The 26,480-nt window shown below is 40.3% G+C and overlaps 1 protein-coding gene across 2 annotated transcripts in view; it reads left to right on the top strand.

Moving 5' to 3' along the window:
• Positions 1–26,480, top strand: part of RSU1 (Ras suppressor protein 1) — a 236,079-nt gene that overhangs the window by 94,877 nt on the left and 114,722 nt on the right. For both annotated transcript variants that reach the window (XR_005010507.1, XM_036761372.1), the window contains exon 8: positions 15,577–15,709. Coding sequence is in view for 1 of the 2 variants with exons in the window: in XM_036761372.1 (XP_036617267.1) it covers positions 15,577–15,709 (133 nt within the window). In the remaining variant the exon portion in view is untranslated. The remainder of the gene's footprint in view (positions 1–15,576; positions 15,710–26,480) is intronic.

The raw sequence follows: 26,480 nt of genomic DNA, 5'->3' as shown, positions 1-26,480 counted from the left end.
AGATTGCCTGCTCTGTGATCTCAACTCTTAATACCCTTCTAGTCACTCTTTATTATCTATTGGTTCCTTCCTCGTGGCCTACAAACATTCCCATGTCACCCCCAGCTTAAAAAAAAAAAAGCCATCCCTTGATCGGTCCATCCCTACTAGCTTATTTCCTAAAATTCCCATTCATTTTGTATCTAAACTCCTTGAGGAGGCCCTCTACAATAGGTGCCTTTCCTTCCTTTCCTTTCCTCTCACTCTCTTCTTAAACTCTCCACAGTCTGGCATGAGATATCATCATTGAAGTGAAGCTATTCTCTTCAAAGTTACCAGTGATCTCTTAATTGACAAATCTAATGACCTTTTCTCAGTCCTCATCCTTGACCTCTCTGCAGCCTTTGATGCTGTCTTTTCCTAGATACTCTCTTCTTCCTGCTCTCTCTTGGTTCTCCTCCAGCAGCTTCTTCTTTAACTCCTTTGTAGATCTTCATCCATGTTATGTCTGCTAACCATGAGAGTCTCCCAAGGCCCTTCTTTTCTCCCTCTGTACTATTCACTTGGTGTTCTCATCATCTCACATGGTTTTAGTGATGATCATCTCTATGAAGATACTTCTCAGATATACTTGTCTAAGCCTAGGGTCTCTTCTCACTTTCAGTTTCAGATCTCCAGCTGCCTATTAGATATCTCAAATTGAATGTCCCATAGACATCTTAAGCTTATCATGTCAAAAACTGGATTTATTATCTTTCCTCCAAACCCTCACCTCTTCCCAACTTCCCAGCTACCGTCCCGGGTACTTCCATTCATTCTCCCAGTCACCCAGGCTCACAACTTGAGTCTTATCCCTGACTCCTCACTCTCAAAACTTTCATCTCCCGTATGTTGCCAATGCTTGTTGACTTTACTTTCATAACATCTCTCATATATGCCCTCTTCTCTCCTCTGACGCCACCACCACCTTGGTGCTAGCCCTCAACACCTCATGCCTAGACTATAGCAGGAACCTGTTATTGGGTCTCTCTTTGCTTCAGTCCACCCTCCACTTAGCTGTCGAACTCATCTTCCTCAGTTAGGGCAAGTCTGACCACATTACTTTTCCCCTTGTTAAACTCCAATGGCTCCATATCACTTCCAGGATCAAATATAAAATCTGCCATTTATACCCTCCCCTCACCCCACTCCACTTAGTGTGCTTTCTCATTATTCTTCACATGTGTTCTCTGATCCAGTGACAACAGCCTCCTTGCTTTACTTTGCGCCCAGTTTGGGCTCAGGTTGTGAACCTGGGTGACTGGAAGAATGAATGGAAGTACCCTGGATGGTAGCTGGGAAGTTGGGAAGAGGGGAGGGTTTGGGAGGAAAGATAATAAATCCAGTTTTGGACATGCTAAGCTTAAGATGTCTATGGGACATTCAATTTGAGATATCTAATAGGCAGCTGGAGACTCTTATCTCCCAACTCTGGCCCTTTTCACTGACTCTCCCCCATGCCTGGAATTGTCACCCTTCTCATTTCTGCTTCCTGGCTTCTTTGAAGGCCCAGCTAAAATCCTACCTTCTATAAGAAGCCTTTTTAGACCCTCCTTATTGCTAGTGCCTTGATCGCCACTTTATCTTGTGTGTATCTTGTTTGCACATAATTGCTTGTGTGTTGTCCCTCCCGTTAGATTGGTAGCTCCTTGAAAATAGGGACTATCTTTTGCCTTTCTTTGTTTTTCCAGCCTTTAGCACAGTGTCTGGCACATAAATGTTTATTGACTGGTGATTTTTCTTAATATACTTTGGAATGAAGCCATAACAGTTCAATTTAGCACCCACCATATCCAAGCCACCTTAATAAGTGTTGGTGGGTGCAAAGAGGAAATAAAACTGAGTCTAAATATGACATAAAATGGTCATAAAAGTGGGAATCTCTTATGTTAGTCCTCTGTCTATGTATCATCACAACAATTAAAGTAAGACTTTGCAATCCCTCCCCCGACTGCTAGTGGCTTCCACTTCAGACCACCTTGTATTTTATTATTTTGTACTTCCTCTCCTTTTATTTGTGCTGGTCATGCTGACAGATGTACTTGTCTCTCCTACTAGAATATAAGCTCCTTGCCATAGGAATTGTTTCGTTCTTTACATTTTCATCCCCAGTGCTGACCACAGGGCCTGGCACATGGGAGGCTCTAAATAAATGCTTGTGCCTTTATTGATTGCAGTCTTCTCATGCCGCCATTACAGTGGTGAGTGTTACAGATCAGTCCCCAGAGAAATCTCGTATGCTTTTGTTGTGTCCAGACTGGGCCTAGATGTGGCATGGGTTCTGTAGCAGAGTGAGGCTGGATTCTGTTCATTATATCACTGCATTTCAGAACTGCTCTTTTAACTGTCTCTATGATCTTTCTCTATCCCTTATTATTGATCCCACTGCAGCATATATTGAGTATGTTAAGTAGCCTGGTGTTGGCCAACCTGATAGGGTCTGGGACTTAAAAGAGACATTGCAAATCACTTAGCCATGCCAACTCATATTACAGATGAGGGAACAGACCCCAGAGAGTTTATATGACTTTCTCAGGGGCACCCAGGAAATAAATAAAAGAAGCCAATATTGGAACCCAGGGCTTCTGCCACCAAATCCAGCTGTCTCTGTTACGTAGTCATAGTTTGGTCAGTAAGAAATGCACTCGGAGGTTTTGAGTAGGAGAGACTAGTTCTTAAAGTGACTTAATTTTAATCAATCTCTACTCTGTTTGGAGGCTAAGGAAAGAGTGATGCTTTGCAAAGGTGAGAAAATTGACCAAATTCCCCTGGCTGTTTAACATGGATTGTAAATTATGTTACTGACCAACCTTAGTCAGGATTTTAGTGCTTAGGAAGACTCTTTCTGATAGGCTTATGGCTGTAGCCCGTTTTCTATATGTGAACATGAACACGTCCGGTAATGGGGCCAAATTTGCCTATTGAATTTGGTCATATTTTGAAGTAGCTCCTAAGGAGAAAGATTGTTTCATAGTGATTTAGTGCTTACAGAATTGCAGCTGCATGGGAGAGTTTGCCATGTTGGTGGCTTTGGAGAGAAACATATGTGGTTCTTTTGCAGGTAATAAAATGGAAAATCCAATTTGCAATTGCAGACTAAAGCCCTGAGTGATATATGATCTTCATAGCAGCATCGGTCAGAGGGTTAGTGCTAATCACAGTGCTGGCTGGCTTCCCTTGTGGCCTGTGCCTCAGAACTGAATAGTGAACAGTGTGAATCGGGGTCTCGGAGATAGCCAGCATCTCTTCCGACAGACCACTTTCTAGCTTATTAGATCCTCTTTGTCACAGTGCTTAATCCTGCTGCCTGATCCTTGTTAGAACACCACCGGCGCATGCTGCTCTGGCTCCTAATAAAGGAGCTGGGGGTGAGGCCCCTAACTAGGAGCATTGGAGCGTGAGGCAGTTAGGCGATCGCAGCCTGACTGACGGGGGCGAAATGCTTCCTGCATGTTATTACTTAAAAGGGAACGTGCCTCAGACAGCTGATGGATGAGCTTTGCTGAGGTAATGGTGACTTGTGGATAGGCCACTATGAGATGGGTGTCATCTTTTCTCCCGGTGTAATGGTCTGGCTTTGATCTAATTATGTTAACCCTTTCCTAGGGATGGTGGCGCTCAGGTCCTGATAGGCAGCCATGCCCAGTGAGGCATGGGGATCCCAGAGACAGATCAATCTCCCCAAAGGATTATAGCCCCCCCACCCCATGGGCAGCAGGCACCATATTACACCAGGGGTATAACCTCAGGCACCAGAGTGATCACCTCCCATTTCCTCACCCCTCCATTATAACTCAAGGGGAGACAAGGCTTGGTTTGGCCACAGGCCCATGTCAGCCAGCATAGTTTCTTCCTCCAAGGTTTGTCATGCCTGTCGGGATGCTTTTTCCACAGCAGCCCTTCTGCTTGCCCCTTAAGAAAAATCATATTCAGACTCCTTGGTTTCTGCCTCTCTCAGCAGCACCTGTGAATTAGCCTTCATTGTCTTTTGTACCTGGAGGCTTCTGAGGTCAGCCCTGCTGCCCACTAGCCAGGACTAACTCTGGGCAAGCTGCTTTGCATCTTGTTGTCTCAGTTATCTCTGAAGCAGTGAGTGGCCAAGCATTTCTCCGCACATTCCCCATGCCGGGCACTAGGGCATATGCCAGTAGAGCCAAGACAAGTCATTCTATCGGAAGAGACAACATGTACATATATTGAATCCTACCTTGCTTTCTGTCAAATGTCTCCCCCTACTCCCCGCACACACACACTCTCCCATTTATGCTGTGCACAAACTAGATTAAAGATAATTTGGAAGGGGAAGGTTTTAGCAGCTGCAGAGTTCTGCAAAGGCTTCATGCAGAAGATGGTACTGGAGCTGAGCCTCAGAGGAAACTAGGGAGGTGAAAGGAAAGGAGGGAGGCCATTTCTGGCTTGAGGGGAAGCCAAGGTGCCTCCTTGCTCCAACCCTCCAAGATGCGGGGAGTCCTGGAGTCGGGAGGAGCTGGAGCATATGGGTAGCTGTGAAAGGCAGCATCTGCCTCCAGCTCCTCTTCTTTTCTCCACTTAGACCTACTCAGAAATTGATAGCCTTCCTCTAACTGAAGGATGTCTGGCTGCTGTCTGGGATCTCCTCTGCTTCAGTTAGCGGCAGTGGGGAGCTGTCCCTGGTGCCTCTTCTCTCTTAGCTGACAGGGCCCACATCCAGACATCATCCAAGGCTGGCAGTTCTGCATTGGGCCATAGGTTTCCGATGGTTGAAAGAGGCAGTGAACATGTGACTGACCTTTCTTGACATCACCCCCCAGGAGCCAATTATCCAATAGGCTGATCTGGGGGGTAGATAATCCCTCTGATAGCATTATCTTAAGGACAGTTATAATGATACAGCAGTGTGGGGTAGTGGATAGAGGATGGGCCTAGGAATCAGGAAGACCTGAGTTTGAGTCCTGCTTCTCACCCAGCCTGGCTTTGTGGACTTTGCATGAGTCACTTAATTTTTCAGTTCCCAGACAACTCCCTAAGACTGTCAGTCCCACAGCAGTGCTGATCTGCCTTGTCAGAGGGGAGTTTCTTACCAGTTTGTTCTCCCAAGTGAGGTCACAAATATGAGCCAAAAAAAAAATATAAATGAGCACAATAAGTCTCAAATTTACACTCAGGTTTTATTTCCAAAGTTAATTAGAAGTCTGGGTTGTTTAAGAGTTACAATGTGTTTTTTAATAGAAATAATATAATAACTAGCAGTTAGGTTCCCGGGCTAGCCCTTGGCTCCTTGTCTCACCTTGTAGCTTGGTGCCCCTATCACAGGTAGGTTCTTAGTTCTGCCTCTTGTGCCCCAGAGAAGAGAGGTGCAGGAGGGTCCCCTTCCTCCTTTCTTGGTGCTGGACCTGCTCCCGGCATCTGCCTGCTGCCCCTTCTTCCTTCTTGATTCCCGTCTCAGATGATAAGGGCATCCTGCTGCCTTCAAGATGGCACCTACTGTGTCCTTTGGGGTAGTAGAGGAAACCTTGGACCAGGAGTTGAGGCCTCCATGCCCCAAAGAGAAATTCACCTTATTTCTCTGAGCCTCACATTCCTGTAATATGACAAGTAGGTGGTAAGTGGATTGAGCACTGGGCTGGGAATGAGGAGGCCTCTGACACTAAGGGAGTGACCTTGCACAAGCCATTTCCCCTCTCTTTGACTCAATTTTCTCAGTTGTAAAATGGGGATAATCATGACACCTACCTCACAAGGTTGTTGTGAGGATCAAATGAGGTGATACTTGTAAAAGAACTTGAAGAGGGATGAAGAGATTATGTTTTATCCTGATGTGATCATGCTTGGGCAGTATACACATTTTTTTTCAGTGATGCCACAGTTGTAGAGGGGTTGATTGTGGAGAAGAGAGAATGGAGGCAAGAACAGTAAAGAGATTTTTATAATAATGCAGGTAAGAGGAAATAGGAGCCTGAATTTAACTGATGGAAAGCTATTTCATAGTTAGAATCAGTTGGGGAAGAGTTTGAGGAAAGAGTGAAGAGCACAGGAGCACTCCGTAGCTTTGAGCTTGGGTTCCATCAGTAGAGATTAGAAAGTGGGTGAAGGGGCAAGACTTTGCAAAAGGACCATTTCGGACACGTTGAGCTTTAGCTGGCAGCATCCTGGCGATCTGAAGATGGCCAGCAGTTATTGGAAGAAATAGAACTGAGATTTAGAGAAGAAAATTGGGGAGAGAGATATTGATTTGGGAGTCATTAGTATGATAACTGAGGACATAGAAGTAAACATAATCATTTAGGAGAAACATTTAGAAGGAAGGAACAAGACCGAGTAGAAAGTTAAGCCCTGAAGGCCGCCCACAATTATGAGTGAGGGACAAGAACCAGGAGACAGAGGGCATGCTCAGATAGAAGGATTCCTAATTCATAATCATTCTGAGATAGGACAATGCTGAGCCTTCTTCACTTATTTTTTTTTAATTTTTTTATTTAATATATTTAGTTTTCACAAGAGTTTGAATTACAAATTTTCTCCCCATTTCTACCCTCCCACCACTCCAAGATGGCGTATATTCTGGTTGCCCTGTCCCCCAGTCAGCCCTCCCTTCTGTCACCCCACTCCCCTCCCATCCCCTTTTCCCTTTCTTTCTTGTAGGGCAAGATAAATTTCTACGCCCCATTGCCTGTGTATCTTATTTTCTAGTTGCATGCAAAAACTTTTTTTTGTTTTTGAACATCTGTTTTTAAAACTCTGAGTTCCAAATTCTCTCCCCTCTTCCCTTCCCACCCACCCACCCTCCCTAAGAAGTCAAGCAATTCAACATAGGCCACATGCGTATCATTATATATAACCCACAATACTCATGTTGTGAAAGACTCACTATATTTTGCTCCTTCCTAACCTATCCCGCTTTATTGAATTTTCTCCCTTGACCTTGTCCCCTTTTGAAAGTGTTTGTTTTTGATTACCCTCACCCCCATCTGCCCTCCCTTCTATCATCCTCCCCTTTTTTTGTCTTCTTCCTCCTTTTTTCCTGTGGGGTAAGTTACCCAATTGAGTATGTATGGTATTCCTTCCTCAGGTCAAATCTGATGAGAGCAAGATTCACTCATTCCCCCTCACCTGACTTCTCTTCCCTTCCTGCAGAACTGCTTTTTCTTGCCACTTTTATGCAAGATAATTTACCCCATTCTATCTCTCCCTATCTCCCTCTCTCAATATATTCCTCTCTCATTCCTTAATTTGATTTTATTTCTTTTAGATATATATCTTCCCTTCATCTTCAACTCACCCTGTGCCCGCGCTCACGCGCTCGCTCTCTCTCTCTCTCCATATATATATATACACACACACACACACATACATATGTACATACATACACACATATACATATATATACATAAACATATACACACACACACACACACATATATGCATATTCCCTTCAGCTACCCTAATACTGAGGTCTCTTGAATCATACACATCTTCTTTCCATGTAGGAATGTAAACAAAACAGTTCAACTTTAGTAAGTCCCTTGCAATTTCTTTTTCTTGAGTACCTTTTCATGCTTCTCTTGATTCTTGTGTTTGAAAGTCAGATTTGCTATTCAGCTCTGGTCTTTTCACTGAGAAAGCTTGAAAGGCCTCTATTTTATTGAAAGTCCATATTTTGCCTTGGAGCATGATACTCAGTTTTGCTGGGTAGGTGATTCTTGGTTTTAATCCTAGCTCCATTGACCTCCGGAATATCGTATTCCAAGCCCTTCGATCTCTTAATGTAGAAGCTGCTAGATCTTGGGTTATTCTGATTGGGTTTCCACAATTCTCAAATTGTTTCTTTCTGGCTGCTTGCAGTATTTTCTCCTTGATCTGGGAGCTCTGGAATTTGGCGACAATATTCCTAGGAGATTTCTTTTTGGGATCTATTTGAGGAGGCGATCGGTGGATTCTTTCAATTTCTATTTTGCCCTGTGGCTCTAGAATATCAGGGCAGTTCTCCTTGATGATTTCTTGAAAGATGATATCTAGGCTCTTTTTTTGATCATGGCTTTCAGGTAGTCCAATAATTTTTAAATTCTCTCTCCTGGATCTATTTTCCAGGTCAGTGGTTTTTCCAATGAGATATTTGACATTGTCTTCCATTTTTTCATTCCTTTGGTTCTGTTTTATAATATCTTGATTTCTCATCAAGTCACTAGCTTCCACTTGCTCCAATCTAATTTTTAAGGTAGTATTTTCTTCAGTGGTCTTTTGGACCTCCTTTTCCATTTGGGTAATTCTGCCATTGGAGAGAGCACTCTCAGCTGATTAATGGAGACAGAAACTACATTGAGGAAGGGAGTGAGAAAGAAGAGGCATTGCAGACAGTGCGATAATGATAGGCCTTGTCAGTTCTTGGATTCAAAGGATTCTGTACTCCAAAAGTACTTGCCTCCTATCATTCACACTTGAAATTGCTATTTTATTTAAGAAAAACAAACTATGTTTATTTTAGTGAAGCTGAAGTCTGATTTTAGGAAGAAATCAGTCTTATCAAACTAAATCAAATAAATATTTAAATATTCAGTAGAGCAGGGCAGCTAAGCAGCACAGTGTTTAGAGTGCCAGGCCTGGAGTCAGGAAGACTTCTCTTCCTGATTTCAAATCTGACCTTAGACAGTTAGCTGTGTCATCCTGGGCAAGTCATGTAATCCTATTTACCTCAGTTTCTCTCATCTGTAAAATGAGCTGGAGAAGGAAATGGTAAACCACTCCTATATCTTTGCAAAGAAAAGCTCAAATGTGGTCATGAAGAGTCAGACAGGATAAAAAAGACTGAACTGCAGCAGTTCACTAGAGCACCTTAACCCTTTGAGAAGATTAGCATTTTAAAAAGATGATACTTGACCAAATGTCTGATTAGTGGATTTTCAGACAGGGTAATATGGCGAGAAACATATGAGAGCATAAGTTTTTTCCTAGTAGAACTTTGCGAGTTGTAGGTGGACCAGCCTTTGCCTGGGAGTCTCTCCCTGAGATCTGCTTCTTTAAACTGTTCTTTCTGACTTTTTATAGTTTTTTTTTTCTTTTTGCTGTCTTTTGTTTCTGAATGAACATATTCTTTAAAAGCAGAATTTTTTTTTCGAGATATATCTCATGGCATCCGAATTTCTAGTTGGTGGAGGGGACATTGAGAGGGCAGATCAAGGCATGTAAATTCTAGTTCTGCCTAAGTCAACAACTGTAATTGCAAGTTATTAAGAATCCATCACCAGGGAATCTTTTGTCTATTCCTGGATTCCAGCACCTTCAGTGTGAGTGAGTAGGAGCATTGCTATTCAGCTTTGGTCAGTGTTCACTCTGTAATTGTTAATACATAGAACTTGTGAAAGTTGTGGTTCCTATCTCCAGTGTTTGTCTTCTGGTTAGTGGAAAGACTCGAGTTCATATGTTAATTCCAGTATAAATGTATGCTAAGCAACAGTGTCAAATCACTAGTTCTCCAAGCTGAAATCTTTTCATGTGTATACTTGGTATAATGAAACCCAAGACTTCTAGATTCCAAAGCTGGCTTTTAGTCCCCTACTCCAGGCTGTCCCTCTGATTTTGAGATACAGACCCTTTGGAAAAACTTGTTTATTGCTTATTTCCTCCTTTGACTTGGAGATGATTTTTTTGGGTGGAGGCCATGACCTAGGAAGGAAGGAAGCAAGGAGGGAAGTAAGAAAAAAAACAACATAAACAGATGAATTGAAACAAGATCCTAAAATTCGGACAGATCCTAAAAGTTTGGGATGCTCTCTTTTATGGGTAGACAGCCTCATTCTCCAAAAAGATTTCAGAATGGTAATGGGATTTTAGGCTAGATACTAACTCTAGCCCCATGCCTGTAAGATCAAAACCAAGAACAGCACAGCCAAGCAGAAAATCTGTAAACTCCAGATTCCACTCTCTGACTCATGAATTAGTAAGTTGGAACTTGATGATTTAATTATGATGTTTAGCCATCAAGATAGGGAAATTGATGATACTTATCAAAACTAAAATCAACAGCTGCTTATTAATGGACAAGACACAACATAATAGTTTTTTCATGACAGTTTGTTCATTCTTAATTCCTGATACCTGACTTGTCTTCTGAACTCCAGAGCCACATCTTTAAGTGCCCACAAAAATCTCTATGTGGATGTGACCTTTTTTCCTGTTATCCCTGCTACCACCATTCTTGTTTCCCATGTTCGTAACCATGGGGTTATCTTTGGTTTACCAAGCTTATGTCATTATATCTCTTGGATTTGTCCTATGCTGGGTTTTGTTTTTTTGTTTTGTTTTATTTTTGTTTTGTTTTTAAGGCAGGCTTTCTTTCAAATTCCTAACACATGGGGTGCCTCCTATGGCAAACATGGAAAGACATGTACAAATGTTACATGGAACAGGTAGGCATAGGTGGCTTGTGATCTGCATTGTTGGGAATACCTAGGGAAGACCTAGATCATTGAGATTCACTGGAGTTTTAGAATTTCGTAGTTCTCCAAAGAAAGAAGAAAAGGATCCATATATACAAAAATATTTAGAGAAACTCTTTTTGTAGTAGCAAAGAACTAGAAATTAAGAGAGTTCCCATCTATTGGGGAGTGGCTAAAAAAACTGAATGTAATGGAACACTGCTGTGCTGCAAGACATGATCAAAGGGATGGTTTCAGAGAAACCTAGGAAAACTTGTGCAAACCAAGACAATAGTGTATACAGTAACAACACTGTAAAGACAGTCAGCTTTGAAAGACTTAAGGTCTCTGATAAATGCGGTGACCAACCTTGATTCTGTGGGACTAATAATGGTCTATGCTATCCATTTCCTAATAGAGAGATGATGGATTCAGGATGAAGAATGAGACATATTTTTGGGTATGGATAATGTGGGATTCTTTTTTCTTTGACTACCAATACTTATTACAAGGCTTTTGTTTTTCTTTTTTCTTTTAAATGGTAGGGAGAGAGTAGGAGAGAAAGAAAATAAATGTTTGGTTTTTAAAAAATTGTTATTGCTGCCTTTTGTTTTTATTTTTTTATGGCTATTTTTAAAAAATTAATCTCTTCATCCCACTGTACCCCTCTTGATCTCCTACCCTCATTGAAGGGGGGAAATCCTTCAATATATAGCTGCATAGTCCAACAAAAGAAATTCCCTAACACAAGATCTAGCAACTTCTACATTCAGGGATCAAAGGGCTTGGAATATGATATTCCTGAGGTCAAAGGAGCTAGAATTAAAACCAAGAATCATCTACCCAGCAAAACTAGAGAAAAAATGGACATTCAGTGAAATAGAAGACTTTCAAGCATGCTTGATGAAAAGACCAGAGCTGAACAGGTAATTTGACTTTCAAATACAAGAATCAAGAGAAGCATTAAAAGGTAAACAGGAAAGAGAAATCATAAAGGACTCATTAAAGTGGAACTCTTTGCATTCCTACATGGAAGGATGATATTTGTAACTCATGAGACCTTTCTCAGTATTAGGGTAGTTGAAGGGAATGCACACACACACACACACACACATACACACACACACACATACATATACACATACACACATATGTATGCATACATGTATGTATGTATAGACAGAGGGCATAGAGTGAGTTGAATATGAAGGGGTGATATTTTAAAAATAAAATTAAGGGGTGAGAGAAGAATATATTGAGAGAAGGAGAAAAGGAGAAATAGAATAGGGTGAATTATCTCACACAAAAGAGACAAGAAAACGCTGTTACAATGAAGGGAAAGAAGGGGGAGGTGAAAGGGAATGAATCAACCTTACTCTCATTGGATTTGGCTTACCGAGGGAATAACATACATATTTAATTGGGTATCTTTACCTACGGGAAAGTAGGGAGGAAGGGGATAAGAGGGAAGGGATAATAGAAGGAAGGGCAGATTGGGGCAGGGTGTAACCAAAAGCAGACATTTTTGAAAAGGGACAGGGTCAAGGGAGAGAGTAGAATAAATGGGAGGCAGGATAGGATGGAGGGAAGTAGTTTTTCACAGTATGACTATTATGGAAATGTTTTGCATAACTACACATGTATAACCATTATTGAATTGCTTGCCTTTTCAATGAGGGTGGGTGGGGAGGGAAGAAGGGAGAGAATCTGGAACTCAAAGTTTTAAAAATCAATGTTAAAAATTGTTTTTACTTGCAACTGGAAAATAAGATATACAGGCAATAGGGTATAGAAATCTATCTTTCCCTACAAGAAAGTAAGGGGGAAGGGGATAAGAGGTGGGGGCAAGGGGGTGATAGAAGGAAGGTCAGATTAGGGGAAGGGGTAATCAGAATGCATGCCTTCTTGGGGTGGGAGGTAGGGGAGAAATCAGAAGAAAATTTGGAACTCAAAATCTTGTGGAAATGAATGTTGAAAACTAAAAATAAATAATTTTTTAAAAAAGAAAAGAAATTCTCATATTAGTCGTATCCAAAAATATATGTCTCTTTCTGCATTTTGAGTTCATCACACCTCTATCAGGAAGCGAGTGGCATGTTTCATATTCATTCTTTTGGATTTGTGTTTTATTGTTGCACTGATCAGAGGTCAGTCTTTCAAAGATACTTTTCTCTACAATATTGTTATCATTTTATAAATTGTTCTCATACTTCTCCTCTTTCTGTTCTGCATCATTTCATGGAGGCCTCCCAGCTTCTTCTGGAAATGGCCATTTCCTCATTTCTTGTGGCATAATAACATTCCATTGCATTCAGATACTACAATTTACCTAACTGTTCCCCAGTGGGACAATCCTGTAGGTTTTTTCCTGTAGCTTTTGTCTATTATGAAAAGAGCTGCTTATAAATATTTTTCTGCATAAAAATCTTTTTCTTTTTTCTTTGATTTCTTTAGGGATTTAGGCCTTGTAGCGGTATAGCTGTTTCAGAAGGTATGAACAGTTTGGCAACTTTTTGAGAATAGTTCCAGATTACTTTCCTAAGTGGCTGGACCAGTTCACAGCTCCAGCAACAATGCAGTAGTGTACCTGTTTTCCCATAGTCCTTCTGACATTTGTCATTTCCTCATTTGTCATCCTCAACAGACCAATAGATGTCATGGGGAACCTTATGGTCATTCTGATTCACATTTCTTTAATTATTGGCAGGTTTAGAACATTTTTTCCATGTGATTGTTGATAACTTGGATTTTTTCCTTTGAAAACTACCTGATCATATCTTTTGACCATTTTTATAGTGGAGAATGGTTCTTAGTTTTATAAATTTGAATATCTTGGGTATCAGACTTTTATCAGACAAACTTGGTGCAAAGGGTTTTTTCCCCCAGTTACTTATTTCCCTTCTAATTTGCATTAGATTTAATTACATTAAATTTATTTGTGTAAAAACTTTAATTTTTTTTCTTTTAAAAATGATAGGGGAAGGTGGAAAGAAGGGAAAATAAATGCTAGCTAATTGAAAAATAAATTTTTTCAAAAGGGAAAAATCCATAGATCTGGTCATATCACTCCTCTCCTCAAAAGTCTTCTGTGAATCTCTCTTGTCTATGAAGAAAAGTCTTTTTCCTGGCATTCAAATCCCTCCTTTCTTATTTCATTTTATTTTGCATTACACTTTTCATAATTTAGCCAAAGGGGAGTATTTTCTGCCCCTGAACACACACTGTAATCTTGTAGAAATCGTGTTTTTGTTCACACTGTTCCTACAACCTGAATTGTCTTCTTTGCTTATTGAATTCCCACTCATATGCAACTACTTTCAGGAATTCTTCTTTGATCCCCTCAACCACCCAGCTAGTAATGAGTGACCTTTGCTCTGGGACCTTAGAGGACACTTTGTGTTGCCTTGTACTAAGGCACTTATCAAGTTATGTTATGTATTTTGGTTATTTGTGTTTTGTCTTATTCCATCATTTCATTCAGATTTTCATTGGTTTAACAGATCTTGTTTTATATATACCTAGCTAGGCACTGGTGATAACAAAAAAAACCAAACATTTAAAAGTCCCTGCCCACAAGTAACTTACATTCTCGTGTATACTACTATACCATAAACTCCATGAGGACAGGAGTCACTCACACATTATCTAAATTTTGTACCCCTCCTAGCAACCAGCACAATGCTGTCACCATCCAATATACTTTATACATATTTGTTGAATTGGATTAAACACATTTTTAATCTAAAAACTTCACATGCAGTAGTTTTTGGTTGTGTATTTGTCTTTCCTTCCTTTCCAATTTTCTTTCTACACATACATGTCCATATCACAAAAATAGCCTTTGGAAACCTTGATTCTTTCATTTAATGGAAAAATAACCTGCATATTCTTTCCAGCAAACATTTTAAGCTACCTTCTTCATTTTCAAAGTACTGATCATAGGGGTGAAGTTAACAATATACTTCCATACAAGGATGAAATTCCATGTGCTAGGTTGAGTTACAGCCCAAATCAGTAATAGAGCCTTAGCACAGACCAAAGACATGGCATTGTCTGTCTGGAGAAGATTAACAAGGCAGTGTGGGTGTCCTCTGGTAGCTTTGGACCATTGATGAGCCAAGGATCGTCCTGGTGGCGCTTACGGAGAAGGGTGCCTTCAAAGATAAGTATCTTCATTCTGTTGCCAGATGAAGCCGCATACCTTCCTGTTACCCAGCTTTTCTTTCAGTCTCCCAAATGGTGGAGGAGACATACATATTGACTTTCCCCCCTTTCAGTCTCACCTAGAAAAGATTCAGTGAGTTGAGTGGCAGCCTAGAATAACCAGGCATCTCTACCAAAGACTAACTTTTAGAGGTATCATTGAACTATGAAGACATCTTTGTTAAATAAGGGCCTAGATGCATCCAGCATAAAACCTGAACTGCTAACCTCTCAGAATGTAAGACACATTACCATGCTATAGACCATGTCCTGTACTTAATGCATCTGTGTACATTGTGAGGCTAATGGAGATGTAAATGTACCCTCAGAAAATGTCAGGTGGTGGCATATTTACAAGAGAAGTATTATTGTTTGCCACTCAGACTGTTGCTTTGTTTCTGTAATGAATCTGTACAATTCCTCTTATGCATCATCCCCTCACCTTATTTTGGATAAAAACAAAGGTGGTAGTCTTCCCTTTAATCTAAGGTGAGCAGGTAATACGATGACAAGTCTGCCCCTCAGGCTCAGAAGTTAGGACTCTGAGAAGCTCTGGGGTCATTCTTGCCCATGACCTTGCACAAACCACTGCAGACCAAGAACCAACAAACTGGAAAGATAATATTAACTTTGCAGTTATTGAAAAGAGAAAGTTAGCATTAATTAGGCATTTACCAAAAGAACATAAGTTCACTTAGTGTGTTGGAGTGAAATAATTTGTATACTTGCACTAAATAGCTTGTGATCTCTGCTTGGTGTAGAGATGATTATATTTCCTGGGTGCCAAAGGAAAAGAGATTTGCATGTAGGAAATCTGCATATTCTGATAAGAAAAACAATTAAATGCATAAATAAATGAAAACACTGATTTGCCACTGATCTTGCTTAGGATGGCATTAGGGTATCTGGATGGTGCACTCCAGGCAAGATTAATTCAATACTATTTTCGTTTCAATCCTTTCAGGAAACTTGGATTTAACTGGTCAGAAGCAGGTCTTCAAAGCAGAGAATAATCCCTGGGTTACCCCAATTGCTGACCAGTTCCAGCTCGGAGTGTCCCATGTCTTTGAATACATCCGTTCTGAAACATACAAGTAGTAAGTAACTTATGCTTCCTCCTGAAGTATCTGACTGAATGTTTATAGAAGTTAGTTTGCCATGCCTTTCCAAATATAATGTATTATTAAAACATGCGAGTGGTGATTACTAGTTCATTCATATCAAATGCACATTAGTGTCTTCCTCTGGCACCTCATTGTAGTACAGAGGTGACAATGTGTTCTCAAAGGTTACTATTAGATCACAAGTCATTGTAAGTGTTTCCAGACCAGAAAGGCCTTGAGTAAAGGCCTAGTGATGACTCTGTGTCTCTTTATGGGTAGGTTTCGTTTTCAGGTGATTTTTTTTTTCTTTTAACCTGTAAAAAAGTTGTCGTCTGTATCAGTGGAATGATTAGCCATACCAATAAAATGATCTTTGAAGTATTTAAAAGAGCATACTACTAAAGTGACAAATAAAATCTAAATGATAATAACTTATTTTAAAATTATATTTAAAGATATATTTTGTTTTCTTAACAGCTTTCAAAATGTTAGATGTAGATGAATCTTGAATTCATGTTATATTTGTGAATTCTGCAATGATATTAAAAACAGAACAACTATTTTTCTTTAGATAAAAGGAAATTTAAATGCCTATCAATTAAATTGATCTCTTTGACTTCTTGAGCCGCTCTAAAACAAAATCTTATGGCACATACTGAGTAAACTATTCCTGTTTCTGAGGAGGGTGGCATTAATGTACAGAGAGGAGAATAAAGAGGGAAGCAGCAAAAAGAGGAGTATGAGTAATAGTAGCTCACATATGAGGGATTTACGTTTTCTGAATTCTCTACCAACTGTCACCTTCTGTGGGTCCATGCAGAATAGTTATTTTTGAGCTAACATTAGGTGCGGTAGTAATAATAATGAGCAGATAGGGAAGGACAGAATGTTTCCTCACATAGACTTCTTTTTTTTTCCATTTAAGAAATTTTTACTTGAAGAGTAATAGCAATAATTGCTTAGTCAGCTTTACACGTATCAGATGGAGGATCTGTGGGTAGATAGCAATTTATCTGGAAAAGATCTAAAGCTTTTAGTGGACTGTAAGCTCAGTGAATCGGCATGTGATATGATAGATGCCCAAAAAAGCTTGTAAGTTTCTAAGCGAGGCATGGTAACCTTGGAAGAAGAAGGTGATAGCCTCACTGCATATCGGCCTGGTCCCAGACCATGTCTGGAGTATGGTTAGTTTTCAACATCAGTTTAAGAAGGATGTCTTTAGCATCCACAGTGACTGAGAGCCTTGATATAGTGCCTGATTGGTGGTTAATGGTCCTTTGAATGTTTAGCCTAAGGAAGAAAAGACATTGGGGGAGCTTGAGAGCTGAGTTTAAATATCTGAAGGGCTATTATGGGGAAGGAGGGTATAGACTTTTCTGCTCCACCCCAATGGGCAGATCTAGGAATGAGTGTTGTTATTGTCGTGTTTGTCCTTCGTTCTCGAAGAGGACCCTGACAGCAGGGAAATGTTGACATGACTTGCGCTTGACTTTGATTTGAGTGAGGGAGGGCTGTGCAAGGTCACCAGCCTCACTTTCTCCTCCAGAGCCATCTGGGTCCAGTGGCCTGATATTCACCAGGACGACAGAAATGGATGTTGAAAGCTACACAAAAGCAAATTTAGCTTTGACATCAGGAAGAGATTCTTAACAGAGCTGGTTAAATAGAAAATCTGCCTTCTGGTAGTAGTGGGCTCCCACCTCACTGGAAGTGGACAAAACCCAGATAATTATCCATCAAGTATGTTGGATAAGGAATTTTTTGTTCATCTCCAGTTTGGACCCCCTGATGGAAATGCTTTACAGTTTGGAAATGAGAGGGCAAGAGTGTACCTTCTCTGCAGGAAGGAGTAAAGTTGGAAAAACTTTGTTTAAAAGAGGTTTATTTTGCATCTGTTGTTTCTTCTATAAGGTTTCCCTTTGGAGAGAACTCTTATCTTTCCCTGTCTGGTGGCTAACAAGGCTACATTCCTTTTCATTTCAAATGTATTTGTCTACAAAGGCCAGTTTATGTATTCATCACATGTCATAGCCGCAGGGGACGTTGGCCTTTCTATAGTAGAACCCTCTCATTTTGCAGAGAGGAAATGGTCCCCAAAAGATGAAGTCACTTATGCATAATTGCATAGCTAATTACAAAGCTCAGACTAGAACCCAGCTATCTTAACTTTGAGGCAAGTGTTCTCTTGACTGATCCTAACTTATCAATGTGATTTGTCAGACCCCTTAAATGGCCTCTGAGGTTCAGATACAGTTGTCTCTTGCTGCAAGCCTATAAAAAAGGAAGAGATGTGAAAAACATGTCGGCAGAACCAATTTAAGTTCCCAAGACATAAAGCTTTGGTAATGAAACACAGGCTTACCTTTGAATCTGACCAGTTGTTGAGATTTTAGCTTCCCAGCATTTTTTACAAGTTGGGATCATTAAAGACCACATCTTACCAGACCTCTTCTTTCTTGACTTAATAAAATCGTGACAACACCCTGCACACAGAACTTCCATCTCCATGCTTGGCCAGGAGATCAGTCCAGATTGACAGGAGAAGGTGGCCTCTCTTAAATAGTTAACTTCCTCTCCATAGCTCCCTGGTCTCTTTTGGTCACGTATTTCCTTCTTGCTATAGTCTAGACTTGCTTAGATCTGACAGGATCACAGACAGTGAGCTGTGCTGAGCAATGACATTAAAACTAAATAGTTATTAGGCTAAAGTTGCCCAAATGGTGGCACATCCGAACTGTAAAACCTATCTTTCTTTTCAGTTTTTAAGTGGCTCAAAAAACACCAACAGCATGACAGTGGATAAGAGTGATATTTATAATGCTTGGTCCCAAAAGTATATGAGAAACCCATAGGTTGTACTTTATTGATTCATCAGAAGAATAGAATATTTGAAATCAGTATAGATACCTTAATTTTTTTGACTACTAAGCAGTCAGGCTTCAAAGGGCAAGTTAAATCACTTTTGCCTATCTTAAGAAATGAGAGTAACGTTTGAGAATCTAATCTCAAATTGGCAGATTATTTTTCTTTCTGGTTTCCTCATTAATCACTATCTAAAAATAATAGTCCTCAATTTCCTCACCTGTAAAATAGGAGTAATAATAACACCTACCCCCTACGGTTATTATGAGAATAAACTGAGGCGATGTTTGCACACTTGCAGACCTTAAAATGCTATAAACACATTAGCTGTTGTTCTTGTCTCCTTTAAATTCCATGAAGAAGCATCATGGTGCAATAGATAGAACTCTGGCTCTGGACTCCAAGGGCTTGGTTTCAAATCCCAGGTCTGTGCCTTAGCTGTTTGACCTTGGTCAAGTACCTTAACCCCTCCGTTTCTCTTTCTGCAAAATGAGAGGATTTGGCAAGATAATCTCTAATTCTAAATTTAGGATTGTATGTTAAGGTGGTTGACTTATATGCCATGCTTGCATTTGGAAGGCACCGTGTCTATGTACATATCTGCTTTTGCCCTTAAAGAAATACTTCTGAAGCAGTAAGCTCAGTAAACTCCCAGTTTTCTTGAAAAAATGGGAAATGGGGTATTAGAGTTAATTCTTAGTTGCCCAGAATATTAACTTATCATAAGCCACAGGCATACATTTCTAACTTTTAGAGAATTAGAATATACTAAAGTATACTTTGCCTTAAAATTTTTCAGAATGTATTTTCTTTTTGATTGGGGAAGAGATTTGGGGATATGTTTGTGCCTCAGAATTGTTACATAGAAAATTGTCATTATATGATGCACTGGAAAAAATACTGATTTTTCAAACTTTGTGGTTCTTTGAGTTATGGAGCCGTAACTTGGGTGGGGTGATCAGTGCTTTTTATCAGGAGCGCCGAATGCACACGAGAGTGCACTGACAGCACTTCTACTTCTTTAGCAGATTAGGTACAGCAGAGCTTACCATCTAATTAATAAACATAACTAGTTAATGTATTTGGAAGCTACCGCTTGTTAGAAATACACTGTGGTTTCACTGTCAGCACCCTCAAACTGATGTTCCAAGGTCTTTTTTGCCAAAAAGAAGGAAGGAGAGAAAGAAGAAGGGGGAGAGAGAAAAAAAGGAAGGAAGGAAGAAAAGGCAGGAAGGAAAAAGAGAAGGAGGGAGGGAAGGAGTAGAAAGAAAGGAAGGAACAAAGAAAGAGTGAATTCAGGCTATACTTTTGTGTTGCTTGCCCCTACAGTATAAATCTTTCTAGTTATGGTTCTATATAAAAGTGTCTACAGATCAAATGAATTAGAGTTGAGGTTATTAAAAATAACTTTTTAATCAGCTCGGTACTTTGAAGTATTTTCCTTTATTTGATTTGCTTTTGAGACTTGTTAGGATATCCTGACTACCGTGTGAGTCTTATATTGTTATTTACGTTGAGGTCATCCATGCAATGTAACATAATCTCCTGTGATACATGAAGCCATGGAAGAAAGTTTGGGCAAAGCAAAGGACCAGCAGCTCTGCCTTGTCTGGTAGGTAGAAGGACTCGATGGCACGTACTATTGTCACTCTGGCTTAGTGTTTGTGAACACCATCTGGCACCAGATGCTCGCTCTAACATGGCTGTAGGGTGGAATCCAAAGGCCTTGGTCCTTCAAGGTTGTAGCCCTCAAAGATACACCTCACAATAGTTCAGCGGACCCAAACTGGACGTGACTATTCAGCTCAAGCCCCGCCCTCAGTGTGCCGTGCTTCAGAAATAACAACAGGAACTACCAGCATTGGCATCGTCCCCTCCTCGTCCCTCGTGCTTGACTGAATATGATGTCCAAGAGTATAAAATGGAGTGGGAGGAGAACAAAAGAGAAACCAGAAGGCCTTTCTTTTTAAGTACTTACTTGACCAAGACGGTTCCCATTTCACTATGGCTATTGTTGATATGGTCTGCCACTTTTTGACTGTGTCAGTTCTTTCTCCCAAGGGCACAGCAGGATCTCCGTGATCTACATAGAATGCCAAGATTAGGATGAAGATTTATTCCCTTTTGATGGCTACTTCAGGATTGGCTGACTGGTCAGTTCATTTTTCTGCTATCCTTGCCTGCCTGGCCTGAAGTATCTTAGCAAGAGCATTTCCTTGAGCTCTTTTTCTAAGGCACACGTTCATTCTGTTTCAGAGAAGAAAAATACACCCCGTAAAGTGTGAATATAAAAAATAGCATCTGTGTATTTCACATGCTTCCCTCCCCAGAGCCTTAGATCATCCCATATAGCCTCAGCCAGAATACCAGGCCCTGCTCAGAGTTGGGAAACTTGCTACCTGCCTTGAAGCCAGCTGTCCACTTCCGCCCCCAGAACAGTGATTTGTGACATTGGTGACTCCCAAGGGGAGTTAATTCATTCAGCTGTTGGACTCTGGACTCAGACTGGAATGTACTGATTGATAGGTGAAGGAGAAAAAACTTACCCCAACTCACCACATCTACCGGCCCCAAACCATGCTTCCGAGAACACCAGGGACTACCCAGCATGGAAGTCATGTCAGCTGCCCTTCTGTGGGTAAGCATGTCCTATGCTACCCTCTTCCTCCTTTTTTCTTCTAATTACTTTTATTTTGGGAACAACAACCAACTCAAATACTAACATTGCTACTAGAAAGGATGTGATAATCTACCACTACTCATAATTCCTGTGACTGCCAAGAACTCTCTTCCTTGCCTCTACTCCCCTATATGTGTGTCTTATTTCCTTAATCAAGCATTATTAAGCTCCTACAGTGTTTCCAGATACTTAGTAAGTATTGTTTATATTGGTTTGTATTGGTTATCCAGTGCCTAGGAGAGTGCCTGGCATCTTAATACATGTTTACTGATTGAGTAATTAAATTATCTGTGGAATTGTAGCTGGTACTGTGGAAAGAATGATATATTTGTTGTCAGAGGAGCTCAATTCAAATTCTGACCCTCCCACTTGACAGTTGTGTGGACTTGGAGAAACTACACCTTTCTGGACTCAGTTTCCTCATCTGTAAAATGCAGGGTTTGGATGAGTTAACCTCTAATGTCCCTTCTGAGCTCTCAATCTATAATCTCTTGATCTACCTTTGCTGTCCTTTTTCCTTTTAATGCATTTTAAAATATCACTAAAGTGGGATGGAGAGGTCATTTCTTCTTTGATGGACTGTCGAGCTGAGCTCCTTAATACTACAAACTCATTCCAGCAAGTACTGGCTTTAAAACCATTTGATAGATCCAGACATTTTGCTTACTTTGTATCAGTGAAAAATGTTATCCCAGTTCCCTGATCTCGTTGGAAGAAGATGATCTATAAATCTAATAAATGGTCGTGTAAAATCCATGTTTGAGTAAAAAAAAAATTTCTTTCAGATATGCTAGTGTTAAAAAATGATCAGAAAGGCATTTGAGTGGAAATGTTCTGAGGAGGAGGAGGTGGCAAAACTTAGTCTTTTCACTAAGATAATAATGATGTTTTCTATTAAATAGAGTTCATAGGTCACCCAATCAACACATTTATTAAGTGCTTACTATCTGGCAGGCATTCTGCAGAACTTAATATGTGGGAAGAAAAGAAAAAGGCAAAAACAATCCTTGCCCTCAGGGAGCACGCATTCTGATAGGAAGTATTTATGTATGTCATGTCCATCTGTTGTGTGGACATTTTATTTGCAAGAAGGGTCATAAAAACTACGTTCTTTGTGAAACAACAAGCTTGGTACTGCTTCACTGATCTGAGGCCAATGAGGAAGTAGCGAGAACCAGCAGGAGAGTGGAGTGTGTCAGAAGGGTGGTGGTCTCACCCAGTAGGTGCTGTATGATGCACACTGTTCCCTAAAGAAACCACTGATACCTAGGCCTGCAGTCCAGAGCTGTTAGTTGTCCTAGGCGTGTGGGTTTACCTATTCAGAGACTGCAATACTAGGTTTTTGCACATTTGTGTCCACTGTCCCAACTGTGTGCTCTGATGGGAGAGTATGACCTAGGTTTATGAGTACCCTTTTATGTTTTGGTAATTTCTACTTATGCCTTCAAATTCAGTAAAGGTCACGTTATAATTATTTCCTATTTTGCTTTCTCATTTAGTAAATGTTTCATGTTTAAGAGTTAATGGTATCATTATGACTGATTAATGTAAATGAGAAGCATACTAGTCACAGTGCAGAAGCAACAGTCCTTTGTGTGTAGATGTGTATTTCCTAAACATTGGGGTGACCCTAGAGCCCTGAGAGTGAAAAATAATGTTGTGGAATCTGTGACCATCTGCTTGGGCAAGTACTCTGACCTCCTATAGTAAGTATAGGTTGGGTACACAAGCCAGTCATATTCCAGGAAGAGGGAGAACCTTGGAGGAAGATTCTAAGAGGCAGAGGCGAAAAGGGGGAGAATTCTCAGGTATGGGCAGCAGAGAGGACAAAGGCCTGGAGATGGGAGATGGCGCATCATGGATGAAAAACTATATGTATGAAACCAGTGGAGCTGGATCCTGATGTGCCTGGAAGAATGAAAAGTATAAAGAGACTGGAAAGGCTGGCACGAATGAGGTTGTTAAGAGCTTTAAATGCTAAATAGAGGAGTTTTTACTTGACCTTGGAGATAATTAATAGGAGGCCACTGGAGTTTCCTGAATATTGAGATGACATGGTCAGATCTGAGCTTTAGGGAAAGCATTTGGGCAGCTTAAGGGAGGATTGTTAAGAATGGAAATCAATTACTGTCTGAATGCAGACTGAAGCATGCTATTTGTCACTTTGTTTTTCATTTTTTTTTAATTTGAGTCTTCTCATACAAAATGACTAATATGGAAATGTTTTACATCATTGCACAAATATAAAATATGTTGGATTGCTTACCATCCTAGGGAAGGAAGGGAGGGATAGAATTTGGACCTCAAAACTTGAGAAAAAATTTTAAAAATTGTTTTACATGTAACTGGAGGGAAAATATATTATTAAAAAAAGAATGAAAACCAATTAGAAAGCTATTACAATATTTGTTGCAAGGATTTTCTTTTTTTTGTTTTTCTTTTAAAATGGAGGTATATGGAAGGGAGAGAAAACAAATACCCGTTGCTAATTAGGAAGCAGTCCAGGTGAGGGGTGAGGAGGGCCTGAGCTGAGGTTGTGGCTGCGTGAGTAGAGAGAAGGGGATCTATGTGAGAGAAGGGTGAAGTAGAAACACCAAGATTTAGCAGCTGATTGAATATATGGAACGAGTAAGAGATGTTGAGGATGACATTGAAGGTGTGAACCTGGGTGAGTGGGAGAGTGGTGGCATCCTTAGCAGTAGCAGGGAAGTTCAGAAAAGGGAACGCTTAGGAAGAAAAAGAATGATTGCTGTTTTGTACATGCTAAATTTGACGGGGCTCTGAGATATCCATTTTGAAATGACCAGTAAGCAGGTCAGACTGGAGCTCAGGAGAAAGACTGGTACCGAATATCTAGATCTGGGAGAGGGAACAGTTTTGTCTCTGGGCTCAGAGGAGCAGGATTTAAATCTCCCCTGTTGTCACAGACTACCTTGAACAAAATAACTTAACCTCTCTGGCCTCAGCTTCCTCACCTCTAAAGGTTGATGGACTTGTAAGGTCCTTTCTAGCTCTAAATCAGTGATCCTGAGATCCAATGATCCTGTGATTTCAGATTGGGGACTGTAGGTTACTGGGTCAGTGATGAAAATAATTTAGAGATCAAGTGATATTAGATAGGTGCGTTACAGAAGAAGTGCAGTTTGTCCCTGATGCCACCCTTATCTAGGCCTACATCATCACAGCCTGGTAAGGGCTGGAATTGATCAGGGCCTGTGATGCTGATTCCTTAGTGTTGGAAGTGCGGTGAAGGAGGGAACAGAGACATTTCTGTGCTGGTCAAGATCAGAAGCAAGTAAGTCAAGATTGAAGACGGGTAGTCCAGATAAATGGAACAACTGGAAGGCCTGAGGCAGCACTCAATAGACTTGTCAGAGCTGCAAGGCGCCTTGGAGACCATCTGGCCCAAATCCTTCATTTTACAGGTAAGGAAACTGAGACCCAGAATGTTCAAGTGACTGCCTGAGTCACTATAGCCAGTGTACAGCAGTGTCAGGATTGAAACCTAGGCCTTCTGATTCCAAATCTAGGGCTCTCTTTCCACTATGGTGTAGTCTATATCTGATACAGTATTTGTCAGAATGTATCTCTGAAGCATAAATACCATCCAGACCAAGGATTCACGAAGTGACTTGTAGTCATCAGATTCTGAGGATTGGCTCACAGTTGTTGGATTAATGAATATCACAGGGAAATTATGAATTTGGAAAGCTAGCAGCCTACCTCCTTCTTGTTACAAAGGTAGGAGAGACATAGGCTGAGGAATTCTGTACATACATCCGTCGATGTGGACCATGTGTCTGTTTTACTCACCTGTTTTCCTTATGACAAGGGAGGATTGTAGAGTGTGTGTGTGTGTGTGTGTGTGTGTGTGAGCATTATTGAGATGTAAAAATGCCACCAAAAAAGTAAAAACAATATAGAATCCATCATTAAAACAGTAAAAGAAAATTCATATCACTACTTGTAAATTTTTTGCTGTTGTTCAGTCATTTCAGTCATGTTTGATTCATCATGACCCCATTTGAGGTTTTCTTGGCTAAGATACTGGAATGGTTTGTCATAGCCTTTTAGAAGTATTAGCATTTGTTAATAGCAAAAAAAAAAAATGGTTCGTATCAGTTTCACAGTTTTGGTTTATTAAAATTTAGTAATTGCTATTTGGCAAATTGGATTTTATATTTTCAGTGCCTAAAAGACTCACAAATCTACTCCTCCCTTAATTTGAACCTTCACACATACACCCCATGAAAAAAGGAAAACTCCCTCACCCACATCATGTCTGTGAACTGTTGAAAAATAATATTGCAATTTGTCCTTTACTCTAGCCTCTAAGATCTCCATGCCTTTATCCTTGAAGTTTCAGAACTGACGTAGCTTGAATTTGTGGTTTGTTATCACAACAACAACAATGATTGCAACAACTCTCTAGCTTTATAAGAGCTGTAAGATTTGCAAAGCGCTTTCCTTACAACTACTCTGTTTATATAGTACAGGTATTATCATCACTGTTTTACAAGTAAAGAAACTGAGTCTCAGAGGTTTTAAGCTATTTCCCTGTGGTCACTAATGGTGTCAGAGCCAGGATTCAAAGGTCCACATTTAGTACTTTTTCCACCAAAGGTTTCAAAAAAGGTCATATAAACAAGTGGCAATCTTATGGCAGTTTGAAGGCCCCCCCGCCCCCACCCCAGATCAAGATCCTCCCATTCCCTATGACTTTGTATTGGTACCTGAAATACAGCCAGAAAATATTTTTTCCACCCAGTTAACTCATAAGGGCAGCTTCCGCTACCAAAGGATTTAACAAAATGTTTTATTTTCATTCATGTCTCTAGTCAACTTTCAAAGTGACCTTTCTGTTGTAAGCACATCCTCTGAGGATCTTCTGTGTCTAGAATAGTGACAGAAAGAGGTGATGGATTGTATGATTTAGTGGATATAATATACTCCAAGGAGAGGCATGAATGTTTAAAACAAAACAGTGAATTAAAACACCTTAGGAAGAATGGCCATACCAGCAGCTGCTTTGCCTTGATGAAGTTACTAACAAATGAGACCAAGCCAAGAAGGGTAGGGGTAGGGGTAGCCAAAGGGATTTTGAAGTATGGCTTCTTTGGCAGACGCTTCTTTGGAGTACATTTTTTGCATCAATCATGTCCTCTCCATCAATTCTCATACGGCAGTCGTTCTCTGTCCATTTATTTCTTGCTCTAGCAGAGG

The sequence above is a fragment of the Trichosurus vulpecula genome, chromosome 5 (genome assembly GCF_011100635.1).
Source record: "Trichosurus vulpecula isolate mTriVul1 chromosome 5, mTriVul1.pri, whole genome shotgun sequence".
Lineage (NCBI taxonomy): Eukaryota > Metazoa > Chordata > Mammalia > Diprotodontia > Phalangeridae > Trichosurus > Trichosurus vulpecula.
The sequence above is the reverse complement of the archived record's forward strand: the minus strand, read 5'-3'. Positions and strand labels throughout refer to the sequence as shown.